Here is a 26,929-nt window from a genome sequence, read left to right on the forward strand (position 1 = left end):
TTTTTTTGTGGAAAGATATGATCTTAGCAATTTTTGGACATGTTGGGAAGATTCCATTATAGAAAAAGAAGAATTTATAATTTCAGTTAACGGGTACTTTAGCAATTCCCGATTTTCTTTAATTAAAAATAACGAAATGTTGTCATATCCAACAGAATCGTTGTTATTTAAACCCATAATTAACTGGGTGAAGAAAAAATGAACTACAAAAGTTAGCGTTTGAGGAAAATGGTATATCTTTGGTAGAACTATAGGGAGGAAAATCGAATTATATAGGTAGGTGGATGCGTTTTTATGACCGCTTTTGTTTCCATGCCTAGTTAACAATTTAAATCTCTGTGTGCTAACAGTAAAGATTTCTGCGATCCAGTGAGTCGGAAAAATGAGTTGAGTTAATCGAGCAAAATATCTGTGATTCGAATCACTGCCTCCTGTAAGCTTGAATGACCGAATCACTCCCTACAATTAATTAATACACACATTTTTCACCATTATAATGGAACTAGTTTCTTTGAGACGCTCACGTAATAAAATATGAATTAAGCGGCGCTCCAAACCGCAACCAAACTGACAAAGGCGGCGCCGGCGTAACACTACTGAAAGTTAGGGTCGTAAATGAGATTTTCTTCAAGTATTACGACACGTTGGTACTGTTCCGCTCATTCTACCTGTGACATTTGTTTCCCGTAATGGGATTAGGACGGGTTTAGATTTTTCGTATAATAGAGAAGGAAAAAGATGTAATGCCAAAGCGTACACAGTAATGCAGAAATATTTAACTCCGTTCTCATTTAGTGCTTTATGATAAGTGTTGCTCGCCTTGAGTACTTATGTAGCTTTGCTTTTAGCTCCCCACCTCCTTTTGCTATATGTGCTTTTATGGGTATCCTTAAGGGTGCAGGTGTCGCCAAAAAGTATACCTGCCTATCAAGTAAGGTAAATTTATGTCAGGTCTGCTAATTTGTGTAATCACCTCTAACGTGGGATTCCTTATGGGGGTGAGCATTCTACATTTGGGTTCCACGCGTTAACGTATGGGAAAATTAAAGCAATTACAACTCTCCTCCAGGAAAAGAGCGCTCTTCTAACCATTTAACGCCAAAGTTAGATGGGACATTGTAAATCATTCAACTTCAGTATAAAACTATTTTAGGAAAAGTTGGAAAAGTCAGTTAACTAAAATTTTAAACGCAACCCGAGCGTTGTTCTCTCCAATTTTATTTTAAACCTATTGATAATATGCATCTCACGAATTTTATATATAGTTCCTTTGGGGTTTGACAGCTAACCCCAACTCCTTCTCCGTCCGGTTCTTTTCAAGCAGCACAATTGTAAATTTTGTACGATGTTAATACATGTAAAAATTATGAGGTAGTGTAGGTATTCACTATAAATCAATAGGTTTTCCAATAATATGTCCAAATCTTTTAAAACTTGGAATTATTATATAAAGATTTATAAGGATACATAAATCTTGTTTGGCTGTTGTCGATTTTAAATTTATTTTGGGATGTTTGTCGAGAAGTCGGCATGAATATCAAGTAAAAAGGAAAATGGAAAATATCGGGTTAACCTACGCTTTACAAGAAAACAATAAAGGGTGTTTGATGCCAAAGTTCACGTTGTATTCTGCATACAACTGAGAAAGTAAACGGATCAAAGCAAAGTAGTAGGTTAGGTCGGGAAAACCGAGCGTTACGTTTGCGTTTAAGCCGACTATTAGTACGTTAGGAAATATTCACATACGAGAGAAAAGGAAGGTAAAGGAACTTGGATCAATACAGCACCTTGAATAATTATAAAAGGCAACCTGGTCTGCTTGACGGCAGCACTGTTCCATCGTCCGTAGAGTGTGGCGTACTACGAACCCTATTGTATATTTATACCACGACAACCCTCTACTCAAGTTCCTTCTTGCCTTAGCGTCGGTAACTGTAACGCAACCCTAATCCCAAACATTCCTAAACGTCGAACATATCCTATCCCTAATTTGCTGCAAGGTCGGTTGATCTCACAAAGTTTCCGGATTGTAAAGAGATACACATGGCACGTCTGTTTAACACCTCATTTACCTTTTATCCGAACGCTTCGGCGATTTATTCCATTGTTAATGAAATATTCACTACAATAAGCAAAAAGCTTCTTCATAAAGAATGCATAGGAGGTTATATTTATAGCGATCGTTCTGAAGAAAATGTTTGAATTGGGTCACTCTTTCCCATGTTGGCTACATGATTATTGATTGAAACACTCTATGTACTTGCTTTATGGTCGAATAAAGCATAAGAAGATTCCCGAGTACTTATCGCAGTTGGGGCTACACCAGTATCATTTCTCCACCATTAGTGTTTACAATGATTTTTACGACAAACCCGATAAATCAATTAATGCCTTTGCGCCTTTAATAATTTTGAGTGCAAACTATTAATCAATTGGCACGAAATTTACTTACGTATCTATTTCATTTCAATAACAATTTGGAAACTCCATTTCGAATTTTGCTCGGAGCTGAATGCACTTGTTCACGTAAACAGTTTTTATTTGTCATTAGCTAAAGCACCGTAGATCAAACATTCGCTTAGCTCTTTACATGTGTCAGATGACCACAAAACTTGCAATCTGAAAATAGTCCAGTCACATCAAAGGATTTTCTTTGAAACTAATAATTCCGCTGCGAAACTTTAATCTAATTAGACAGAACCCTATTAAAAAGTTCAATTATTTCATGACTATTTGAATTCACGTTTTAGACTAATTAAAATAAATTTGAAATCAGTCTACCGGTTTTTATGGCATTTTCAAAACGTAGTATGCACTTGTAAAGCTAGAACTTGTGTTGAGTCGCGCGCGGTGCCAATTAAATGAATCTGAAAAATTCACTCGCTGCAGAGTTGGTCACCAATATGAAAATTTTAATTGTTTCTGAAACGGTTAAAATTATTTTTAGCTGAGTTAATTATTTATTAACAAATCTGCCATATTAAAGAAAAAAAACAGGAAAATCTGTACCATGTATATGTCACACGTTACCTACATGATGATAGTTTGTCGTTGTATGTGAAAATCGCTCAATATCCAGAACAGTAGGATTAGTATCTATGGGTGCAATGAAAACTATTAAAAAACTTTCCCGAATGAGCGATTATAAAGTTATACAAATTCCACATCCTACCCTTATAACTTTAGAAGAAAATTCGGAACAAAATCCTAGGCTCTTGTGTTGAAATAAAATATCAAGTGGACGCGGGCCCCAATCTATACAGCTCTGTCACTTATTGCATGTGGATTTGTTTTCTCTATTGGTGACAGCAATACGACAAATTGTATTCAATTTAAGAGGAGTGCAAGTGAAAATGGGTCAAAATTGGCAAAACTCCCACGAATACTCTTTGAATCAGTAAGATGAAAATTACAAGTGATGAAAATGAGAAATACTTGCCATTTGCGAATGACATCTCTCTTTTTCTCTGCGAAGGTGATCCCAAAAATTTTGAATGATGAATAGCAACAGTGGCTTAACGTATTGATTTTATGAACGTTTTTGTCGTGACATTTAACGAGATACCTTTGGATTAACATAGTTTCTCATGCTGTAAAAATGGAATTAAAATCTATTTCGGCGATGAACTTTGTCGATAAGTTTACGTTTATTAACTTCGTAAAGTTAATCAACTAACATCACACATGCTGCCTACGTTTACGTTTTTTCACGACTGCATGCTACTTTATAATGTTTATTGACTTTTATGTTTAGGTGGGTAGTTTCAGCATAAAGGGAAGGTAAAACGGGCGTGCAGCGCAAAAAGGCTATAAAACTTTCAGTTTATTTGCATTACTTATAAAGGTTAAAAGTTAGTCTCAGTGAACCACGAAAGGTAATGAATGCATATTTAAACTCTTGAACTTAGTACTATTTTTAATCGATCAGTGTGTAAATGGGGTTAAGTAACTGCTAATAGCTAATAACGCCAAATTGCACTTTTGTTTCTTCAAAAATCGAATGTGTTATCGGCGTCTAAGTCTATGCCATAACTTATTTTTTCAAGTATTCTGGCAGAGTGGGTAGTCAGGTCAGCTGAGCCTCTACGGTAAAATTCCTAGTCTGCCAAGACTGGCCATTGTGTACACAAAGTAAGTAACGATTCAATTAGGGTGCGTGTTTTCAGCAACCCTTTGGACTAATATAAAGTGCTGTGGTCTGCAAATAAGCAACAACCTCGAAAACCACAAAATATTTGTTAGATCATCTACGTTATCGAAAATCTGAACTAAAATTTATAATAAGTTTGTAACTGAAGCAGTTTTTATACGTCGAACACGATTGTTGCATTTACGCAACTAAAAGATTAACATACTCGTGAAGGGCATACGTGTTATATTAACTTTTATACAATTTTATAGACGCAATCGATGTTTTTTCGATTCCATTCATTTTTAAAGATACAAGGCGTTAGTAGAAAGACATTGTAGATGGAGTTTGGTTGTGGAAACTGATTGGCCCAACCATTTTAGAATAAGAACTCGAAAATAGATTTCAGAGTGGGACGCAGAATGTACGGCGGTGATAAAACCATACTAGAAGATTCAAAGGTGTGTGGCGAGGTATTTTGAATTTGCGATTTTTTAGAAAAATAAGAACTTTTTAATTGGCCCGAAAATGACATCGAACGGTTTCCCTCGGGGATCTACTTTTAGTCCCCTTTTGTTGTATTGTAGGGATCTTTACGGATTGTGGAATCCTAATATTAACGCATACCAATATGCCACAGGTAAATCAATAAAATGGGCTCACTAAGATAGATGGAAATCTCCTTCCTAGTGATGATTCTCCATTTCGAAATTAAGGTATAGACCTCATCGGCTCATCTAGAGAAGGCGGACGTGAAAGGGGCTTTAATTTGCTTTTCTTTTGAGCCCTGTACCAATGACTCCGTTGATTTGAATTTCAAAAAGTCTCCCAAAATCAACAATACTGACTTGATGCTACATGAGAATGATTTAAATTTTGATCTCTCTTTTACTGAGTGTTTTAAAACTATAATGGTCAATTTTAATAACTTCAAACTTCCATCAATTATTACATTCCCTATGCCTATCTGTTACCGTTTTCGTTTTATTTTAGATTTTCTAACATTTTGACCGTTTTGTTTTAGTTTTGTGATAAAATCCCTTTTCCTTAAAATCTCTAGCGCAACATGATAATTTGACTCGGTAGTTTGTAGGCCCTTGATCACTAATAGTTCATCGTTTAAAACTGACCTAAGATATTTGAAATTTTGGATTTTACCGATTATCTCAGAAACCAAAAAGGCACAATTGAACACAATTGAGGCACAGTACATACGATAAAATTGGTTCATTTTTGTGCTAATGACCATTCACGGATTCCTGGTGCTTCAAAAGTGTGGGGTCATTTTTTTACCCCAATGCAATACATCCCTTACTAACGTACGAGTGGCACTACAAATGACACAGCAGACGTTAACTGCACAACAAATGTGCCTAATCCTAATTAAAGTGGTAAACTCGTATTCTTCTTGACCTTTATTCCTAATTTTCCATAGTCTTTTGATTGGAATTAATTACACAGTTTCCCTTCATTTTTAATGAATTTAATTATTTTCTAATTGATTTATTGCTCGTTCAATTAATTTTGAAGGATTGCTGCGTAATAAGAAAAAATACCATTAACGAATCTAAGATTAAGTAATAATTTACTTTTTACTTAAAATTAATAGGTGCTGAATGATTCATGTGCAACTAGCACATGTCGCACTTATGTTCAAAGTATGAGGTGGTAACCGTGAGGAAAATTCAAAAATGTAATAAGGTAAACCCATCGTTTAACAGCTAAATAAACAGCTACCGAATTCATACAAAGTAAACACGCTCGTAGTTAAATACCGTAAGTAAATAAACAGTGAAGTTTTCAAATGGAAAGCGGAATTATCCCACACTTCAAGCCATTTTAGCACACACATTTTTACCGTTGCGGTTAAAAGTTATGTGTAATTTGTTTTGTTTCCTCAGATTTGTATCTGTAGTAGAAGTTGAGATTAATTAAAGGTAATTGAGGTAGCAGTTTTTGTGGGTTTGAAGTGTAATTTCGAAATTTAGCTTAAAATAGTTTTGAATAGTCGAATTCTATTATATCGTGTAATGAAATCCTCGAATTTAATTAAAGAGCCATGTTTACACCTAGACACGTTATACATAAAGTAATTCTAAAGCTTTTAATCGTCTATTCTCATTATTGCGCGATTCACGCTCCGTAAAAATAATTTGCATGACCCAGCCTCATACAATAATGCCAAAAATTTAGGGATCGCTATACATTATTCTGAAATCAACTGTGCGGTTGCAAATTAATTTTAGTGAATGTATTATACCCATTACAATCACATTTAAAGCATAAGGTGCATGGTTTCGCTATTTAAATATTTTTGAGGAAAATAATGCTTCTCTACATTTTGCTAATTATAACCGGACCCCGCTAACGTTAATTAAATTAATTTTTCCTTTGCACTGTATATTTCGTCCTTTAATATTAGTTTTAAAGCGCAAATTCAAACCGTATTTTTCACCTGCTTCTCGTTATCGAATAATTACATTACACTTTTAACGCATTTTTATTATTCCAGTCTCATTATGATCTTTAAACGTTTCGTCTGTTGTATACTACATAAATATGAAACGGCACAAGTGGGACGGCCGGCTGTATACTCATGCATACAGAAGTTTGCCAGCTAGGTCTAGGATATTGAACTTTACCTCATTGTTGCTTTTCGTATAACCTTCCACATGAACTTCGTGTAAAGGCAGGTGCAGAGTATATGAACATAATTTATTAACTAAAATGGTATTATTGACGTGCTTTATTGCACATGGCCACGCTTTTCACATTAGAATTTCCCATTGGTAACCATTTATTAAATAAGGACAGTGAAAAGCAAGAGCTTCCCAATGCGATTTGAAGCGAAACTTAAAAACTTTTATTTTATCTACTTTGGCAATTCCTGTGACGGTTATTCAATGAAAGCATGAGCAATTGAGTTTGATCGGCCTACTTTCTCACTGTCTCCACACAGGTAGATCGTATAAGCGCATAACTGTGAAATTTTCGTTTGTCGCATTTGTTAATTTCCTTGAACTATACGTGGTGTGGGACGTTTGTGTCAGTTATTGCTATGTGCAAGTTTATAATAATGTTCCTTGAACCAACCGACAAGTTTGACTTGACCCATGTGAAGTTGGCCCCACCCACATGAAATAATTTGACAAAAATGTGGCATTTAGTGGTACGTTAGTGCTCTTTAGTGCTGGAAGCTTATCGTTTGTGCTGCTACATAATATGAGAAAAATTAAAAAAACGAAACGGGGCCAGCTTCATACTTTATTTATTGAAATAACGAACGCACACGGTGTTAGTGCCATTTAGTGCTATTAAATGCCAGACAAACAGTATCTCTAATTCTTTCGCTGTTCCTAAAAAAATTAAGTGTGAAGTTAGCCCCGCCCATACATTTTTAATTAGATGAAACCACATTCGATTGTTAGTGATTCCAAGAAAAACGAAAAAAACTAAAGTATTGTGTGAAGTTGGCCCCACCCATGACTCGTTTTTAAAGAAAAAAAGACTAATACGTTCGTTGGTGCTACGTTAGTGCTCTTTTGTGCTCGAATGGATTGCACATATGCAACGCTATCTTTCTTATTTGTTGCCGGATTTTTGGGATTTTAACAGTGCATTTTACAAATGGGAAATGAATGCAAGTGGAAATGCGCTTTTTGTAAATCGTTTACTTTTTTAACTTGTTTTATTTAGCGCCCCCATAGCTGTACAATACAATAGGTTTCAATATCCTGTTATTTATTTTTGAAAGAAATCGATTTTTCCTGCCATTTAATTTCCTCAATCTCTCTTCATTTGTCACAAACTAAAAATGCTACCGTCCAGATAAATAAAATCGTTTGTCTCCTCAAACCTGGCTGCTTTTCCTTTGTGCTCTATTCCATTGCTTACCTTCCTATTATCTTTCGTATCCATAATGCGCGACTTTTTTCGTAGTTTCGTCGCAGACCGATTCAAACGCCTTCTTTGATAAGTCAAGCGGCTTGATGATTTTCCATATTATTTGACTTGACTTGAAAATCAAGAATTTCAAAAACTTGAGCTTGACTTATCCGTCATTTCCACAAAACGCTTGAAACTATGAACCATTGTACTTTCTAGGGATAAGCGATTGAGTTCCCTTCCCTTTGAAATCTATAAATCGTATACCTTATCGATCTAGAAGGAGAAGGGAAACTACCCCGCACGTAAAATTGTCGGCGTTTCACTAAATGACTAGGCTTTTCGTGAAATGACAGATTTCACTAAAAGACTAGACATCTCTACTCCGTAATCATTCTCATGTAGAGCTACCCTGTAAATTTATCCTGTATGAACCTTCCATCACCCCTTTATTTAAGCAAACAAATATCTACCGCCCTCCGGTGTACAATAACGATCGGGTTCTACTGTTATTGATAGTCTTTGATAAATATCACACGCTTGATTATATGTTACGGGTTGTGTATGTGTGTGTCATCAATCATCTAAGTGTCAGTTACTCTGATCAAAGTGAAGGATAAATATTTGGAAAATTAACTGCAAATCAGAAGTTTCTCAATAAACTTTATGTCTAGTTATGTACAATTGAGAAACGATTCCCGAAAATTATGAGCAAATAAATGTCAAACGAGATATTGGAATTTATTTCAGAAGCAATTTCCATCAAAGTAGCAGAGATTTCCGAACAAGAAACGTACATAAGGGAAATAAGATAATTTGATCAAAACATAAATCGATAATTTATAAACGTACCTCTTTCAATTTTTTAAGGCATAACTAGCCTCATCGCCAAAGTCGCTGTTTACATAAAGCTCTCAGTTTAATTACTCTGAGCATGTGATTGTCTAATGCGTTTTTGGGTAATATTTCACGACATTTTGGGATGCATTTGCATTTATATTGCGGTGTGTAAAAAATGGATAAGTGGTTGTAAATGTGATAATCTCTAAGTTAAGCCGGTTTTCCTGAGTTAGTAGTTAGATTGAAGTTTAATGAAATTTACAAAGTATTATTCGACCTTTGTGAAAAGTTTCACTTTATAATAATAATATTTGGTACCATGATTCTAAATTTACACAACAATTGTTTCCAAGAAGAGAGTGGTACAGCAGAAAGGACTCCAACGTATGTCAATACAGAATTTAAATCCGCAATTTTAAATACCTTTACAATTAAATTTTCAATCATCTGGAAGTTCTCTTCATAGTTGGAAGCCATTAATATTATTCATAATCAGAACGTAATTTGCATGTAAATCAATTTTTCGTCCTCTTTTCACAGCATAATTCTTTAACAACTGCCAAAAATTGAAAAATAAAATGCGAGGGTTACTTTATACCATTTTTAAATCTGTTGATAGAAAAGTAAATTGAGTTGTAATTAAAACTGATTTTCACTGCATATTTATTTTATTTTCGGGACTCTCTCACGTGGCTTCCTAACAGTTATTACATGCAAAATGTCGTATTGGGATTCCTTTTAGAATTCATCAGCTCAAAGCGTTAGAGGTGCATATCCCTGGAATCCAAAATTGAAATTCTACTCACTCCCTTACAGTGAACCACGTTCACAATTCACAAAGGAACGATTATGTCGACACTAATGATCTAATTATTAACCGTATGGCAACTAATCGCGCCCTCCGACACTCGGAATATTTCACCCCGAAGAGAAGAAGTCGCGCTTTGTAGGAGACATTTTTAAACCTGCAGCTCGTGTTGAAATGTGATTTATTCCAGAAGCAGTACTTTGGGTAGGAATGTACTAAGGAATTTTTGGAGGAGAATTTATCGGGGTGAATTTTGTTCGTCCGAGATGAAAACTTTTTGGTAAGTAAGACGACCGACCATAGAAGTAATAGGTCTGTATTCCAACAGGGACCAACTTTCCTTGTGGACGGAAATCCCTGTTGGCGAATGCGAATTTACTTAGGCTAATATTCTAAAGTGGAATTTTTCGAGATAGAATCGCGCTAAACGTGAATATTCCTTGGAGCAAGTAAGTTGCTCTTGCCCACTGGCCGCGAATTTTCCTTAGGAACAAAAAATTTCGTGGGCCTATGGGCAATTTAAGTGGTGAATTGTGCTTCTTTGGAAATTTGCAAAAATTCCGCCCCTGTAGCTATCCAGTACGTATCCCTATATGGCGCAGACAAAGCTTATAAATCCGACGCCAAGTATCAAGCAAAACCAGGCGTGGGAGAGAAAAAATACTTTCGTAAACATCATTGGGAGTTTCACCGCAAAAGTCTTGTGTAATGCGCGTTTCTAACTTTAAGTACTTAAAGTTTATTGGATTTTTTAGATTTTCGGTTTTCCGGTCGATTTTTTATTTCAATCATCGACTTTTCATCTGAACCGGAAAGGCTGAAGGACCAATAAGGATTTTTTAAACATCTCAATTTGCCGACTTTTTATGTCGACCGATCGACTCTACCTGTCGACTTTTGTTTTGACCAGTCGACCATTTCCACTGGACGACATGTGACCTCTTATTGTATGCAACTCGTCCAAGTAAAAAGCCAAGGTGTTAAAATAAAATGTCGATCGGTCGTTTTGAGAAGTCGACAATTAGTGCATCAGATAAAAAGGCGGATTTTTTGACAAATGAGTTGTATAAGGGTGGCTTAAGGGATAATCCAAAAATACTTTTTTATTCTTTTCGAACTTGCTTTAAAATTCGAAAATCTGTTACTTTGTAGGAGATTCAAATAATATTTAAACCAAAACAACTCGTGATAGTTGTGTAACAGGAAGTAGAATGAAGAAAATGTACGAATCTCCAATAACTTCATTTAAAACGACACAAGCAACAGAATCATACATTTCACTCTCTGTTCATTAATTCTAATCGCACCTTCCGAGTGAATGTTCAAGACAGAATTCGGAAAGTTTGCTTAGTTTAACTAGGGGTAAAATTTTATGAAGGATGCGAAGACGTTATCATAATTATGAATTGAATAGGTAACTTTGCGATTGTGTTTTGCGAGTTTTCCACCCTAATGTTATGTATAAGGAAATCGAAACATCGGGCCTTCTATTTCAGTTATGATTTCTTGTTCGAAATGCTTTTTCTGTGCTAATATCCCATTCAAAGTTTGGATTTTATTTGAACAACCTATGGCGCTAAGGTTCTCTAGATTTCTATAAAAATATTGGCAACAAAAGTAGGGGGGCGACAATTCTATAGCGAATCCGGTGACTTGTCCATAAAACTGATCGTAAAGTAGGAAATACGTCGAGGTCAAATACAAGTCGTTAAATTTTTGTTTTTAACGTTTACTTACTGGCATTGTTGGAATACATTTTCACCTTGCATGAGTAGAAGTTGTCAAATTTTGTGAGTACAGTACTATTAATAAAACTCGATAAAACGTATGCGCAATTTGGCACACGACGATGTATACAAATTTCTTTTATTTGAAAATGTAGTAGCGGATTTTATGTGTAAACTGGAATAAATTGTATAAAGAATATTTCGAAGATTCGAACACATAAATCGAAAGTGCGTGCATATCTGCTTTCCATAACAATATATTGAATTATTAATTCCACACATGAGTAATATGGGCAATGATTTTACCGACTATGACACCAATTATTAATGAATGAATGCAGGGCCGGATTGATGGGGGGGTTTGGGGGGTGTCACACCCCCCCTAACGCGTGACCATAGTCGACAAAACTTCAGTTAGTCGGCACTCGGCAAATCGCTATTCAAATTAAATTAATTAAATTAATATTGGAAAAAAATTGCGTAAAATACGTCGGTACGCCGGAAAACCGTTTTGTAGCCGCCGCTGCCACGCAAAATGAAGAAATATTGATTATTACGCCCTCACTTGCTGTAAGTCTCATTGATATTACGAGTATATAGATGTAGATCTAATACCTTTCATGGTTAAAGGTCGCTTAAAAATGTTCCGCAAATTTTTCTAGCCGTTAGGTTTGCATGGGTCTAAAAGTTGGGATAGGGATAGATGGTAGATAATTACCTTATGTTGAAAACTAATGCTCAAATTGGGGAAAAGTTAAATTTATAATGCGAATCAATAATTGAAGCCACTTGTAGGATAACTCTTTTAGTTTCAATAATTAAAAAGAACTGAATTCTGCGTTTTAATAATTCTGTCTTTAAAAAAAACGAGTATACCTACTTGAGAAATGGGCGGTTTAGACTATGACATTATTTTTTGAATTTGTTTTGAACGTAGGGGTCACATTGAATTTTTAGAATGTTTTTTAAGAATTTACTATGGATTTCTATATTACATTTTAAATATAACACTTAATTATTCAATTGTCACGAGAGTGTCCTTTAGACAAAAATCCCTACAAAAATCGGTTTCGGATAGATGACTACTTTTAAGTAATACTAATATATGTATAATAAAATCTTGCCAAAAGAACGCTTTACTACATTTAAAACGACATTTTTGATTATAAATGTAAACTACCAAAGCAAATCAGCAAATGAGTTTGACTGCAATTTCTAAAGCACTGTCGTGAAAATTGAATAATAAAGTATTTTGGTAAAATCAAAGTAGTAGGTAAATTAAAAGCTATAGCACGTCAGAGAAAAATAACTCTGATGAAAGATCATAAGATGAAATTTGGCGACCCTAAAGCAAAAAAAAAAGGTCTATGCTATTCTGGCCATATTTATCAAATTCCTCTGTAAAAGTCTTCTAAACGTCCCACTTCGACTCGGTTTTCGTGCAAATAGAAATAAAATAGAATCCATATCCATGACAGCCGCGAAAAAAGAGCACTCTGTATAATGACAAATCAAAATAATAATTATTATTGTTACTTTGGTATTTATTACATAGTTTAATTAAAAATCATTTGCGCTCCTATATGGCTGATAATTGGCTAACTGCCTTATTGGTTCAAAGTAATCAGAAAAAGATATATATCAGACAGTATACATTTGGAAAAAATAGTGTCACCATGGGCAGCGTTAAAATGCCGTCGTTTAATGTTGTACGGTGTATTATTTTGAATTTTTATTGAAGTCGGCATTTTTATTGCATACACCCCCCTCACTCGGAGCCTCTGACTACGGCCCTGAATGAATGAGCACAGTTTTAATTATAAATCAAAAACGAAGTAGTGGAAAAGTATTTGATGCCTTTATATACTTTGTTGCTACTACTCTACTAGATACCACCCCCATCATCTTTGCAGTCACCAGTTCAGATCTTTTGCCAAATCAAATGTACAAAAAAGTTTGGTGACAAGAAAAGAATATATACGAGGGCATGTGTTTTTTTATTGACCATATGTATTTTGATCAAAATATGTCAAAAATTTATATAATCCACCATGGCGCAGTTTTTCAAATAAATTGAAACTACACTCACAGTAAACATCGTACCTAAAAATTGAAGAATGAATGACCGAAACAAAAAGAAACCATGCGGCTTTCAAGGGACAAAATATCTCGATCATTACTTGAAGAATATTTGGAATAAGTCGAAAGTCTAGGGGATGCTAAACAAACGGAGGAACATGAATGAATTACGCCTACAACTACATAGCGCATTAGAAAAATACGAGGCATGCGATTTTGAGGTAGCAACATTAGAACTCCTTGGAGATCCTGAGAAGGACAACGAATTCTTTTACGAGAAATGAAGAACGTGCCGGAAAACTTCCGGGAACCATGTCCAAACTGTAACTCTGTGGAGTTATTGTTCACCCAAGTTTCTAAAACATCCCAGAAACACCATCATATAGGTAAGCAGACGCCACCATAAAACAGTTTCCTTTTTTGCTTGTAATTCAGGGGTTGTGTTCAAATGTCCATATTCCTTATCTTCTATCAACAAAAAATTGATTTGGATGGACGACCCTAAGCTTCAATCATAAAAATTCAAACTGGCCGGATATGTCTTCACGGTACATTGGACCAAAGTAAAAGAACATACAATCTCTGATGCGAGCTTCTATTTCAGACGCAGAACCGGAAGAAGTTGACGAATTTTTGCACACCGTAAAATTGCAGCAGCTGAATTCATTGAAAACAATCCAGACGCCATTATTACCCTTTTAGAACAGGGAGATGATGTTGATCAGGGATACCAAAGGTTAAAAATAATTTCTCGGGATATATGGAACTCTTGGAGAAATTCATGAAAAGATTAAAATCCAGGTTCTGAGCTTTCTTTATCTATCTTTATAAAAAGACATCAAATCGTCATCCCTTAGAAAAGCAGAAAGAGGATGCTAGAAAACAGTTGTTTCCTTAGTTTTTCAAGAAATACTATATAGGAACGATCGGTTTTATTGTTTTTTCATCCCTAAATGTTCATATAAACCTGAATAATGTCTGTGTTATGCGTTACCGCCCACCACACGTCACATAATCCGCGCGAGCATCGATGTCTTAGGAAATACGAACATTTTTGTCTCGAATTTCATGGGTAACAGGACTACGAATGAATTTTGCAAAACCAATTGTTAACAGCCAATTTAGATAGTGGCTCATTTACACTAATTCATGTTATTTAATTGTTGTACTTGATTATTGTTAAAATAGTCAAAAATAAGGGGTCTTATTTTAACAGCAGCGTCGCATATACTCGCTCCTTTAGTAAAGTTAAACAGTGCTAAATTTCTCATTGTCCACGGACACATTAAGTTTAATTAAACTTAAGAGATTTAGAGAATTGATGTAGTAGTTCGCCAACTTAAATTGTAAACTGCGGAAAATTCATGCTAAGTGTAAATGTAATGCCGGAATTACGGCTAACCAACACGAGGTGATGTTGCTGAAACAAGGTTTCTTTGACATGATTACGTCGAACCTTCCTTCATTAGATAGCAAATTGTTTGCTGAGTATTTGCTCTCTTAGCGCTGATGGACGATAAAACATTTAGTACACGTGGGAATTGATTTCTTGTTGCTTTGGGTAAAAAACTATAATTTCGAACCTGCCTAAGTATACCAATATAAATCAAAATTAGGATAAAACCTACTAGTGATCTAAATAACTTAAGAGGAGACTCTGATAAAGCAAACGTTTGGCTTCGCGCCAATAACGTTAACAGAACCTCGCAGTACTAACATAATTTCATGACTTTTACTTCAGAACAATAAATGAGTAATTAAAAATTAGAAATCCGCTTGCAGATTATGTTAAGATTAATAGCGGTTAATGGGCGATTGGGCAATTCATTGCGATAAATCATAGTTAACCACGAACAAATTCCAAATCGGAAGACTTATTTGTATGACTGCCCTTGTAGCACCAGTGTGCAATGTCTAAATAAAATCACCACTATTATTTCTTGCCATTCAGAAAAAATCAAGCTTGCGTCAAATCTAAGGGTATACTATCAAAAAATAAACAGGGTGTTTGATATGGCTTTCCATCAAAATTCGAGCATGAATAAATTTGAATAAATCCTAAGTTAGATACAGAATTTACTTACTAAACGTGGTCCCAAAGTTAATAAGAGCATTTTCAAAGATTTTTGTATACAGAGTAACTTATTTGCCGTGCCTATCACCTCGATTTCAGAATACTTTTGTGTGGGTTAAATCGAGCAGAATTGAGTCATTCAAATTCAAATATTTTATTATCGATTATTTCAAAAAAAATATTGACATCGTCATTTAAATCACAAACATTATGTATATATAAATAAAATTTCGACTAGAACTCAGATTTAAAAAAAAAGGTACAAATATTACATATAAGAATTAAATATCACAGTTGAAGACATCCCCTTAACAAATTCCTGGACTGAATAAAAGCTGTGTTTGACTAGAAGCTCTTAGCTGATTTCTGAACTTTATAGAGATTTTTTGTAGAACTCGTGCGTTGGCCTGTCGATGTGAAAATTATCCTTTCTTCTTGTCTTATACGTATGAACCATGGAGTTCTTCAGAAGTGAGTGTGCTTTTGTTTTCTTAGAATGAAGGAGTTCCTTCCCGTTGATATGTTTTATATCGTCCATAATAATTAGCGCCTTTGAAGAAACTTAAAGAAATGATTCGACTCTGTCCCAAAATAAGGAATTAAGGAATCGGCGAGTTCACTTTGTATATGAGAATTAGAGTGAATCTTTACATAATTGGTTCATATTGCAGATCCTAATCCTTAGGGATATTGCATGTTATACTTCTTCATTTCTTCCATCTTTTCAATCAGTTCAAATGTTATCCATGGCTTCTTTGCTCTTTTTCGTCTCCTATGCACCATCTCCTCGACCATCTCCTTCTCAGCCACTTTTTTAATTGCATTCTTCTTTCTCGTACATTTCCCCTATTTCACTATCTTCATAATCACTACTTGACATGTACACTTGTACAACAAAAGACTTTTTGGAGTATGCTGCTCTAATTCTATCCCTTTTTTGGGAGCCACCTTATTATTACGAATTGGAACGCCTTAACATAACTGCTGACGCACTCTACGGTTGACCTTGAGTTATCATAGCTTATAGGTATCGCGATTATTTAAATCAGTTCATTTTAAACCGTTGACCGAAATTGAGTGGAATAGTGCAATATATGGTTCTAGCGCCGTAAGTAGTACTGGTTTTTGTCAGAAAAAATTGATTGTGATTGCGGAATGTTCGGGTGCATAGAGCCCTAAAGGATATGTTTGTAACCTTTGTTTGGAAAAGCAGAATGAAGAGTTTTTTTACGATTTTTGTTCTTATTTTTTTACCATTTTCCTTAGATTAGTTGGTATGGCCTTTTGGTTAGAAATTATCCTTACTTCAACTATTAAAATAACTGATGACTCTCATTAGCCGCATGACGGGGTAATGGGAGTCAAATCCTTTTTGTAATTTTTTTTAAATAAATTTTATTACAATTAGTTTTGTTTAAAAAATGTCACACATAGCAAATTTGCTTAAAGGGAATAGTATGGTTTAAAAAAAAATTTGTTAGGTGGTTCTTAAGGCTTCCGTACTAAACAATGACTATATGATATATTAAATAATATAAGTGGAGAAGCGTGCTTGATATTATCATTGAATAAGGAATCCAATGATTATATCTGCCGATATCTCAGGTCGTAAATAGGTGCTAATGTCAACCTTCTCGAATGACCATTTCGTTTACGTTTAATGTCACTGAATTAAATAGCACGATAAAAGATTTTTGGGTTCGTGGACTAGCTATAAAGAAACTTTGCGAGAGATTCCGTATTGCATTCCTAACTCGCCCCTAATGAAATATTCAATACATAAAAGTATTTTATACGACTGAAATAAATGAAGACCCGTATAATGTCCCAATAAAATAATAGAAAGTAGGTATTAAATAAGTTAAATTTCTTTGAACTTCTAGGCATAAAATATGCAGTTTTCTTTATATCTCCAACGTAAATAACAAGTAGAGAAACTTTTTAAATTCGGATGTAAATATTTTAACAGTTTCTAACTTTTTTTCAGTTGCATGCTCCACCGTCACGGTGACGAAGTGTCAGGCAGCACTTCGGACCCTGCAAGCATTTCCATTCTTCAAACCAACATGCCTGTGCCGAGAACCGCACGTGGACCCAGAATGCAATTCCTTTCGAGATTTTCTCTTCGACCATCCTTGCGTATTCGTCCTCAAAAAAGGTAAGTTATTAATAGTGTTGTTACAATTTAATTGAGAGACATTACCGCCGGTTATGCCAGCGTATCCTGTACCCATTAGTTTTTAGTTGGTTTCCGTTAGTATTGTCAAAAATGGCGTTAGAAAACTAAATGAAAAATTGTTGGCATATCAAACTGATCCGTGCATATTTCGCATTTTCCCTGCATTTCGTGGAATCGTGCACTCAAACGCATCGATTTTAGTTCGTTATTCGCGATGTGAAAATGTTCCAAATTGTTGAATTAAAAATGGCTGATGATCACAGGTACCTATTTTAGCCATCAAGGGGGAGGCATTGAAAGTACTGTGGTAACTAATTCGGATACCAACAGAGAGGTTTAGTCAGGATTGTGTTCTGCCTGGGACACTTCAAATCTGAGGACGTGTAACGTACCCTGCACGACATAAAACATTTTTTTAGTAACAAAACTGGCGAAACAAACCACGATTTTATGAAAACGTACGAAACTAACACCGTTTAATTAAGAATCAGGGCCGAGGGAAGTTTTCCCGAACAATTTAATTTTATTTAGACAACTGACAACTGACGCGAATTTACTTTAAAATTGCGTTTGAACTTGAAATGTGAAGCATGCCCGGACAATTTTGATTTTTGGATAACATTAAGGCCAATGACATAATTTGCACTGTAAGTTTCACGATCCTATAAAAAAGGTGGTATTATACTTCCATCGTGCGTGCCACATTGTTAAATAAATCTTTAGATTAAAGCACCAAGAATTTTCGATTTCACGTTATAATCACTGTAATAAAATATGAGGAGCTAAGAATTGCCTTTTCTCCACAACTTGCATTTAATTTGCGGTTCCCTTCGAGAGAATGTGGGGGCTATAAATATTGGGCAGTCAGATTGAAATAGGCAATTGGCCGTCTTGCCGAAACGTATGTTTTCGTTGTTTTCCTCTCTACGCCCGTTTCCAAACCAAGCTAAACTTTTTAATAGTCGTTTCTTTATTTCAACTTCTTTTGATAGCTTTATTATTTGTTAAGAAGTGGAATGTACCTATGAATCGTTCTATCAAGTTTTTTTCTATTTTAGAAAAGGATCCGTACCCAGTAGACGCGCTGCCAACATGCAATCACGCTTTATCGGTGTGCAGCCAAGAAAGAAAATGTATCAAACTGTTCGAAGATTTCAAATTGAATTGCAAGGTGCGAGATAACAAATGTCGAATGGAGGATAGGTAAGTAACAAGTAAATCGCAAATGGGAGGCGTTGTAAACGATCTTTCGACGTATATCCTATAGAAATCTGTGTCACGATTCATGGGCGAATTTACGTCGATCTCCGATGTTTGGCTGTATCTGTCCCAACAACAACATGAAACGAAGATGCGATCGTATTTTCAGCGTGGTAAACCACAATCCGTGTGTAGGTAAGTTTATGTACTTGTTGTCTTCCAAAAACCGCAATCCTATTTTGCTGTGTTCCCTATAGAATAAAATCGTATCATTTATGTATTATTCTATCGACATTTAATGTCGGATCGTCATTCAATTGTCATCCCCAATATTTATACAAAACCCTTTTACGTGTTGATGTATTATGTATTTCACCAGTATTAAGATTACGGAGCTATCCACACAACTCTATGCGTGTTTTTTCTGCAAAGAAGCTTACGTGCATGACTGCTTTAGTTATACCTAGCCGCATTTAGTCTTTAAAAGAATCGCATGGAAGCTGCACGAATTTTCACATACTTACCTCGTCCTCTCTCTTTGGTAACCTATTTCCATGTTAAACATCCACACTTGCACATTAGCATGCATTTGTTTCTCGTGTTGTCTCTACGCTTTCCAAAACCCGTAATAAATTCTTTCTGTTTCATTTATATTTCAGACTATTTTCTACTATTTTCTGGCCCAGACGTAACAAACTCTATACAAACTGACAGTGTCCTTAATAAACAACCTTCCGTCAATTTTCCATCCTTCATACTTCCCCCAAAGGCACATCCAACGCACGGCAATTCACACGTCCACGACACAAACCGCACGCAGCGCACAGGCACTGTCACAAGCACAGGCACTGATTTTCACGCACCCTTAGAAGAGACGCTCATCACATCCTTACAGATTCCAGAGCTCGTCGGCCCGGGTGAGAGGGATTTCTTAATGTTTTAGTTTTTTCGTTCTGTTTTGGTTTTTTACCGTATTTTAGTGTAGCCTATCTGATTAGGAGTACTGGACTTCTTTTCAGTTAAGGTGATTTCAGCCCAGGACAATACGTCTGCTGCCTCATTTGACTACGGCATAGCCAATTCCGTAGTTGAAAACCCGCTAGTAGACGCGGTCAACGGGCTGGAGGCACACTCTAACACCGATCACATTAGCGTGAGCGTACTAAAGAGCAAGGGCAAACAGTTCAATTTCTCGAACATCTCTTACGATGAGGACATGGATAACAAGCTCGCCTTCCAGAACGGTCATCGCAAATACCCAAGTATGTATCCGAGTACCGTAACTCTTTACGACTCTGTACTGCAGCCAATTCAATTTATTTCATAGACGTATGTTTAAGCGCAGGGTTGTAGAGGGATTAACCGTTTACGTACAACGTACATTAACGGTTAAGGTGCCAGTCATTTAAAGTCGAATAGGGTGGCCGATTCGCTCTAAGTGCATGCAAATATTAATTCGATGATAGCCTTAGCATAAAATTTAAAATACCAATAGAAGTTATGTGCACATGACTGATGCACTTGGTATTCATCCCGGCACGTAGAACCATATGCATGGACTTCCGTTTGGGGATCGCACGTTTTTTATTCTTTCATATCAGATGCTCCATTCGCAGTGCAAAACCCTTTTTTACGCACTGATCCCCTTCAACAGTTTCCCATTTTCGACTTGACAGTTTCGTCGGTTGTAAATATTCAACATGCTACTGATTACTAATTAATTAGGATTGATTGAAGCTAAAGGTTAGGGATGAAATAATCGCGCTGTGTGAATAATGTCCAAATCGCTGTCGCCGAAAAATAAATATTTAAATAGTTTTTAAGAAAGGCATGAATGAATAATCAGCATAAACTAACGAAAATTAAATAGACTAACGCCTATTCAAATCTAGTTCACTTAAACACGACTGAAGATTCCGCTTTCAGGTTCAACTGATCACGGTCGTTCGGAAATGAATGAAATTGCAAAGACGATATTTCAAAGTACGTGCCACTTAGCTATGGAGAGTTGTAATAACAATTACAACTGTAGAATGGCCATGGCGCCAATATTACATCACTGCGATCTTTCTAGATGTAACCGAAACTCTTGCATGGAAGCTTTGCAGGCGTTTTATAGAAAAACCTCGTTCCCTTGGAACTTAGAAATCGCATTCTGCTTGTGCAAGTAAGCGCTTCCGTAACTTTAAAACACTCTTTTATGTAATATTACATTTTACAGGAAAACTGACAATAAACAAGATACATGTATGCTGGCACAGCAAAGATTACACCCCGTTTGTGCACAAAGAATTGAAGGGTCTCCTCAACCTACTTGCCTTTCAGTGGCCGAAGTATGTCGCGAAGATAAAGAGTGCAGGTTTGTTATCTCTAAAATAAAACGAATCGAGTGTTACAATTTTGTATATAGATCTAGATTGGAGTACTACGAGCAGTCTTGCGCCGTAGACAGTGTCACGAAAAAATGTGCAGGACCCCCATCGGAGTGCAGGGCTGCAATGTTGGGCATACTGGGAACAGACTTGCGAACAACTTGCGCTTGCAAAGGAACAGATATGACCCAATTATATGAGTGCTTAGGCTGGCAAAGGCTCCTCTGGGTTAATCCCTGCGTAGGTGAGTGCTCACAATTCCATTATAAACAAAAATAATGAAACACATTCTATGTGCCGCGTATACGTAAAACGGGTTACCTTGTCAACCCAAGCGGAGATAAAACTCTTTACAACTCGAGCAGTCTCAAGTTGTACGCCAAACGTTTTAATTAATTATTAATTAAACGGATGCACGCCCAAATTAATCATACTTCTAGATACCCTTTCACTACACGGCTTGCTTTTGTGTACATTTTTCACAGTGGAAATTCATATTCGCGCCTAAATGAAATGGAACATGTAAGGGGTGGTTTAACATATTTATTTCTTTTATTTATTCGCTGCATGTCTTTCTGAGCAACCATATTAGTTTTACAAAATGATCTAAAGAACACTCGTACTGTAATGATTTATCTTTATTTAAATATAATAATAAAGCTACATTTTGATGATATCAACAGGTTCGACTCTAGTCTTCCGACTTGTAGCTACTAACTAATCATAAGCAATAATCCTTCCTGTATGCAACTATTCAATATTATTCCGTTGAACTCTTTAGGTTCACAGTACAGACAGGAAGTGTGACATAGAAAATAAGCATATTAATTTTGGGTTACCACCACACGCTCTTCGTTAAAGAAAATAGTATTTTCATGGTGCACAATGGAAATTCTATTTTACTACTTCATTAAAATTCTATACTAATACAATTTATTCAGTTACAGTAATTGCACTATTCTAATTACTACATAATGTTACATTGTACCTACTTATCTAAGAATAAAATGGTTTTGTTCTATTTTTATGAACAAGTAATTCCTTGCCGTTTTTTTATAATTTTAACATTCGGCTCCTTTTCACTTACCACCACATACGGGCCATCGTAAATGACAGATAACTTATTCCCTACTTCACTTTTAACTAATAATTTGTCCCCTGGTTCATAACTAATTGGCTTAATCTTTAAATGATACGTTTGTTTACGTAGTGTCTTACTTAAAATTAAATTTTCACGTGCGTCAGCTTACGCTTTCTGCAGTCTATACTTAAATTCTAAAGGGTAGTTCATAGTTATACAAAGGTTCAATCTCACTCAAGTTATTTGGTATAGCGCACACTTTCCCGAATACAAGTACGAACGGAGTATATCGCGTTTCACTTATTATACGAAAAACAATAATAAGGTATCCACGAACTCCAAGCAGTTTTTTTGATTTTGAGTTTGAATCCTTAAGTAAGCATTTAATACTTTATGCGAATTTTCCATTGCGCCTATGCTTTCATGATGATACGCAGTTGAATTAACTTTATTAGTTTGCAAAAAAGCTTGCATATTTCCGTCATTGTAGTTGAAATAAATTCTGACCCTTGATCGATTGCAATTTCTTTGGGAATTCCGTATCTAAGAATAAAGTTTTCAACGAAACTCCTAGCTACAGCATGTTTAGACTTTAATGGATACGCTTCTGCGAATTTTGACAATTCACATTGCAAAGTTAAAATGTCAACAAAATCATGTTCGTCTTTGTCAAGAGGTTCTATATTTAAATAAATCTTTGCAAAAGCTGAATTTGCGGTACTGATTATAGTCATTGGTACTTTAGTATGTTTACTGTGTTTTCGTGCATTTTTTAACAAAATCGCTCACATCCTTACTAAGACCTGGCCAAAAGTAATATTTTTGTATATTATTTTTCATTCGCTGCACTCCAGCATGTCCACTTGTAGGAAGTAAATGAAAATCGTTTAATATGCATTTTTTTGTATCGTTATTTATGATTCTAAGTCCACCCCTAATTATACGTATGAGATAATAATATGATAATACGTGGTAATGCGTCCGCACTTACATGATTACTTCCTTTTATGTACCTATTCAATCCGAAAATCAAATTTCTCAAGTTGTAATCTAAATTTTGCCAAACGACTATATGGACTAGTATGAGTAAATAAGTAAATTAACGGGTTTGTGATCTGTCAAAATTTTAAATTTTCTTCCAAACAAATAAGGTCTAAAATACTTTATAGCCCACACAACAGCTAATAATTCTTTTTCTGTCGTAGGGTACAATATTCCACTTTTATTGAGAGGACGGCTAATGTGCTTACAATAATGAAAAACTCATTGGACCACTCAAAATGAGAATACTTTCGACATAATTTGTTTTTTTTACTTCGTTTGAATTCTTTGGAATGGGATATTCCTGTAGTGTTTTAATTTTTGCTGGATCGGGTAAAATACCATTTGCGGATATAACGTGACCTAATTATATTTCTTTTCTTAGAAAATTGCATTTTGAAAGATTTAATTTTAAATTAACATTCCTAAGTCTATCTAACACTTTAAGTAAATTTTTATTATGATCTTGTAAATTTCTACCAAAAATTATTAAATCGTCTAAATATACAAAACATCGCTCATAATTTATTTAACCCCGACATTGCTACAGTCATTAATCTAGAAAATGAGCTTTTCATTTTTCATTTGGTACTGACCTTCGTTTGTGGAAAAAGCAGTACAAGGCCTACTCTACTCTCTGATATATGTGAGGAAGTTCTGGTTTTAACTCTAGGTACTTGATAATAACTTTGACTCAAATCTAATGTAGAAAAGTATAACGAACCTGAAAGTGATTCTATGATTTCGGTAATGTTCCCTAATGGAAATTTGTCGTCCTTAATTTGCTTGTTAAGCAAGCGATAATCTATTACAAGTCTCCACTTCCTTTCACCATTGCTGTCTAATTTTTTAGGTACTAGCAAAACTGGCGATGAAAATTCACTTTTAGCCTTTTCTATTATATCATTGTCGAGCATTTTACAAATTTGTTTATTCAACTCAGCTTTTTGCGAATATGGAACACGGTAAGGTTTTACGTATATTGGCGTCGAATTGTCTTTTAAATGTATTGATTGTTGATATAAATTGGTTACTGAAAGTTTGTCTTCCGGCGAATGAAAAACATCACTGTATTTTGCACAAATCTGTTCAATGATCGTTTGCTCTTCCAAATTTAAACCGTTTAAATTTAAAAGACTGAATAATTTCTTAACTCTACTGGCAGTGATTTCACTTGGATGAATTTGACAGGCAACATATAAATGATTGTATTTTCGGTGTAATATTTTTTAACCTTACTTGTTTCTCTTGTGTTTAAAATTTTTATGGGTAGTTTACCATTTTCTGGTCTCACTATTGTTGCTGCTAAATAAACACCCTCACATAACTCTTGTGAATTTACTACGAAATCTCCTACAATCTCATTGTCGAATTTTAAATATTGAATACTTTCGCATCGAGGAGGTATAATACAGACGTTTTGGTCATTTTCCCTATGTAACGAAATTGAAATCTCCTGATGATTATTTACTAAACTTAAATTACTATTTTCAAAATTAATTTGTGCCAAATATTTTTTCAAGAAATTTTACCCCAAAATTCCGTCAGTTGAACATGGTAAGCGTTTAAATACATAGAATTTTTGTTCAAAATATACATTATTAACTTTCAATCTTAAATTAACAAAACCTTCAGCGGTCAAATTTCCTCCAATACCTTTAACAGTTAAGTACGTTTGAATTTAAGCAATTTACTTTTATTGCACATAGGATTGCACCCGTGTCAACTAAGAATTTACGTTTTTCGCCAAATAAGTGCATTCCAATTCAGTGTATTAAATGAGTATATTATTTCGTTATTGGTCTCGAAAAAACTGACTGGTACTTTGAGTATTTTGTGAATTTGTATTAAGTGCTGTTGTCGCACTTTCCGTATTTGTTTCTTCTGCAAAATAGGAATAATTCTTTCCAGCTCGTCCTTGATGATAACTGAAACCTCGACCTCTGGTTACACGACCCACATTATTACCTCTTCCGCGTGAGTAATTTTTCTCGGCATTTTTATTATTGTATTCAGAGTTATTTTTATAGAACTGATGGTTATTTTGATTGTTTCTAAACTGTGAATTCGTAAAAGTATTGTAATTGTTTGTATTCCTCCCATTATTGAAGGATTTATAAGGATAACGTTGGTTACCTCGCTCGACGTTGTGAATAAGACATTACCTATTTGAAAGGCTTGGTTATTGTGGGATACACTCTCATCTTGCGCTCCCCTTATTGCGTCTTTTAAAGAGCTATATACTCCCTAGATGCTACGATGGTACTCAAATTTTGATTCCGTAAACCATTGGTGAACTGTTTTATTGCAATACTTTCAAATGCTGCGTCATTACCATTGGTTTGCGAAATTGTGAGATCAACAAAAAGTGTTTCTAATTCTTCACCAAACTTTTCAAATGACCTGTCACCTTGTTTAACGCGCAATAATTTTGTTTGCAATGCAGTGTCCGATTTTCGTGTCAAAAAATGCTTTTTAATGATTTTGCACACTATCATAATTTGTAGACATCCGTATCTTTGCGCTGGGCAACAATCGCGTTTTTAAAACAAACTTTATTAAATAACGTTTGCCCTAAACATTAAGCATTGACTCGTACAATTCGATTGCGTGTATAAATTGTTTTGTAGTACATTCCTTCTTATTGTCCATAACAGACAACAAACTTACTGCCGTTTTTAAGTCAAAAGTGGCCATAGTTTTATTAGATTTTGTTTCTACGTCCGGAGGCAAAAAATTTAAAATTTCGGTATATAACATGCGTATTACTTATAAAATTTTGTATAAATGAAATTTCCTCACTACTAAACTTTACTTTTTATTCTTACTTGAAATTCTGCAGCTAATTCTTTAACCTTACTATAAATTAAGCTTGCTTCCTCTACTTTTGTGATTAAATTTTCACCCTTACGTCTCTCTGGACCTATTTTTATTAAATACGTTCTGATTTGCTTTAGCTCATTAAAATATTGAATTGCCTTGTTTGTGTCCATTTACTTATACATAAAGTAGAAAAGACAAATCTGTACCTATTACTTAATTATATCTTATGTATCTAGCATTTACCAAATTTTCTTCCATTACGCAGTTTGATTTTTTCCTTTTCACTAACACAACATTCACTCGAAGTCGATGAGGCTGTCGCTCGAGATGATGATGCAGCTTCCATCTTCCATGGTTAATTTCATCCTTTCTTCCGGATGGGGCCGTATTTTATGTTAAGGACCCGTACTTGGCGTACTTGTACCAGTCCGTAGGCGGTGGAAGAGCTAGGGTATCATCCCTCAACCAAAACCGGTACGAACAACATTTCGGGGGGGTTAAAGTTTTGTCTTAAGCACCTACATACCACGCGACGGCCCTGTACTGTGCTACTACTACTTACTGGTTTGCAGTTTAAATATTACTAGTACCTTAAAGCCAAAATAACCACTGCAATCTTTGGTTACATACTGTCTTTAACCCTAAAAATCGGTGAGAATTTCGAACCCCACCATATAAAGGGGGCGGGGGG

General features: G+C 35.2%; 1 protein-coding gene across 6 annotated transcripts in view; it reads left to right on the top strand.

Moving 5' to 3' along the window:
* LOC116165375 overlaps window positions 1–23,695 on the top strand; it is a 160,567-nt gene extending 136,872 nt beyond the window's left edge. The window contains exons 1-10 of one of the 6 annotated variants that reach the window (XM_031479762.1): window positions 13,496–13,854; window positions 17,530–17,700; window positions 18,780–18,924; window positions 18,989–19,116; window positions 19,581–19,838; window positions 19,920–20,183; window positions 20,848–21,088; window positions 21,143–21,280; window positions 21,332–21,537; window positions 23,580–23,690. In XM_031479762.1, the coding sequence (XP_031335622.1) occupies window positions 13,749–13,854; window positions 17,530–17,700; window positions 18,780–18,924; window positions 18,989–19,116; window positions 19,581–19,838; window positions 19,920–20,183; window positions 20,848–21,088; window positions 21,143–21,280; window positions 21,332–21,537; window positions 23,580–23,629 (1,707 nt within the window). In that variant the 5' untranslated portion in view covers window positions 13,496–13,748 and the 3' untranslated portion in view covers window positions 23,630–23,690. Of the gene's footprint in view, window positions 1–13,495; window positions 13,855–17,529; window positions 17,701–18,779; window positions 18,925–18,988; window positions 19,117–19,580; window positions 19,839–19,919; window positions 20,184–20,847; window positions 21,089–21,142; window positions 21,281–21,331; window positions 21,538–23,579 lie in introns of those variants that run through there. The other 5 variants (XM_031479759.1, XM_031479760.1, XM_031479761.1 and 2 more) reach the window with 5 other exon arrangements.
* The last annotated feature ends 3,234 nt before the right edge of the window (window positions 23,696–26,929 follow it).

Source organism: Photinus pyralis, unplaced genomic scaffold, assembly GCF_008802855.1.
Source record: "Photinus pyralis isolate 1611_PpyrPB1 unplaced genomic scaffold, Ppyr1.3 Ppyr1.4_LG3a, whole genome shotgun sequence".
NCBI classification, from domain to species: Eukaryota; Metazoa; Arthropoda; class Insecta; order Coleoptera; family Lampyridae; genus Photinus; species Photinus pyralis.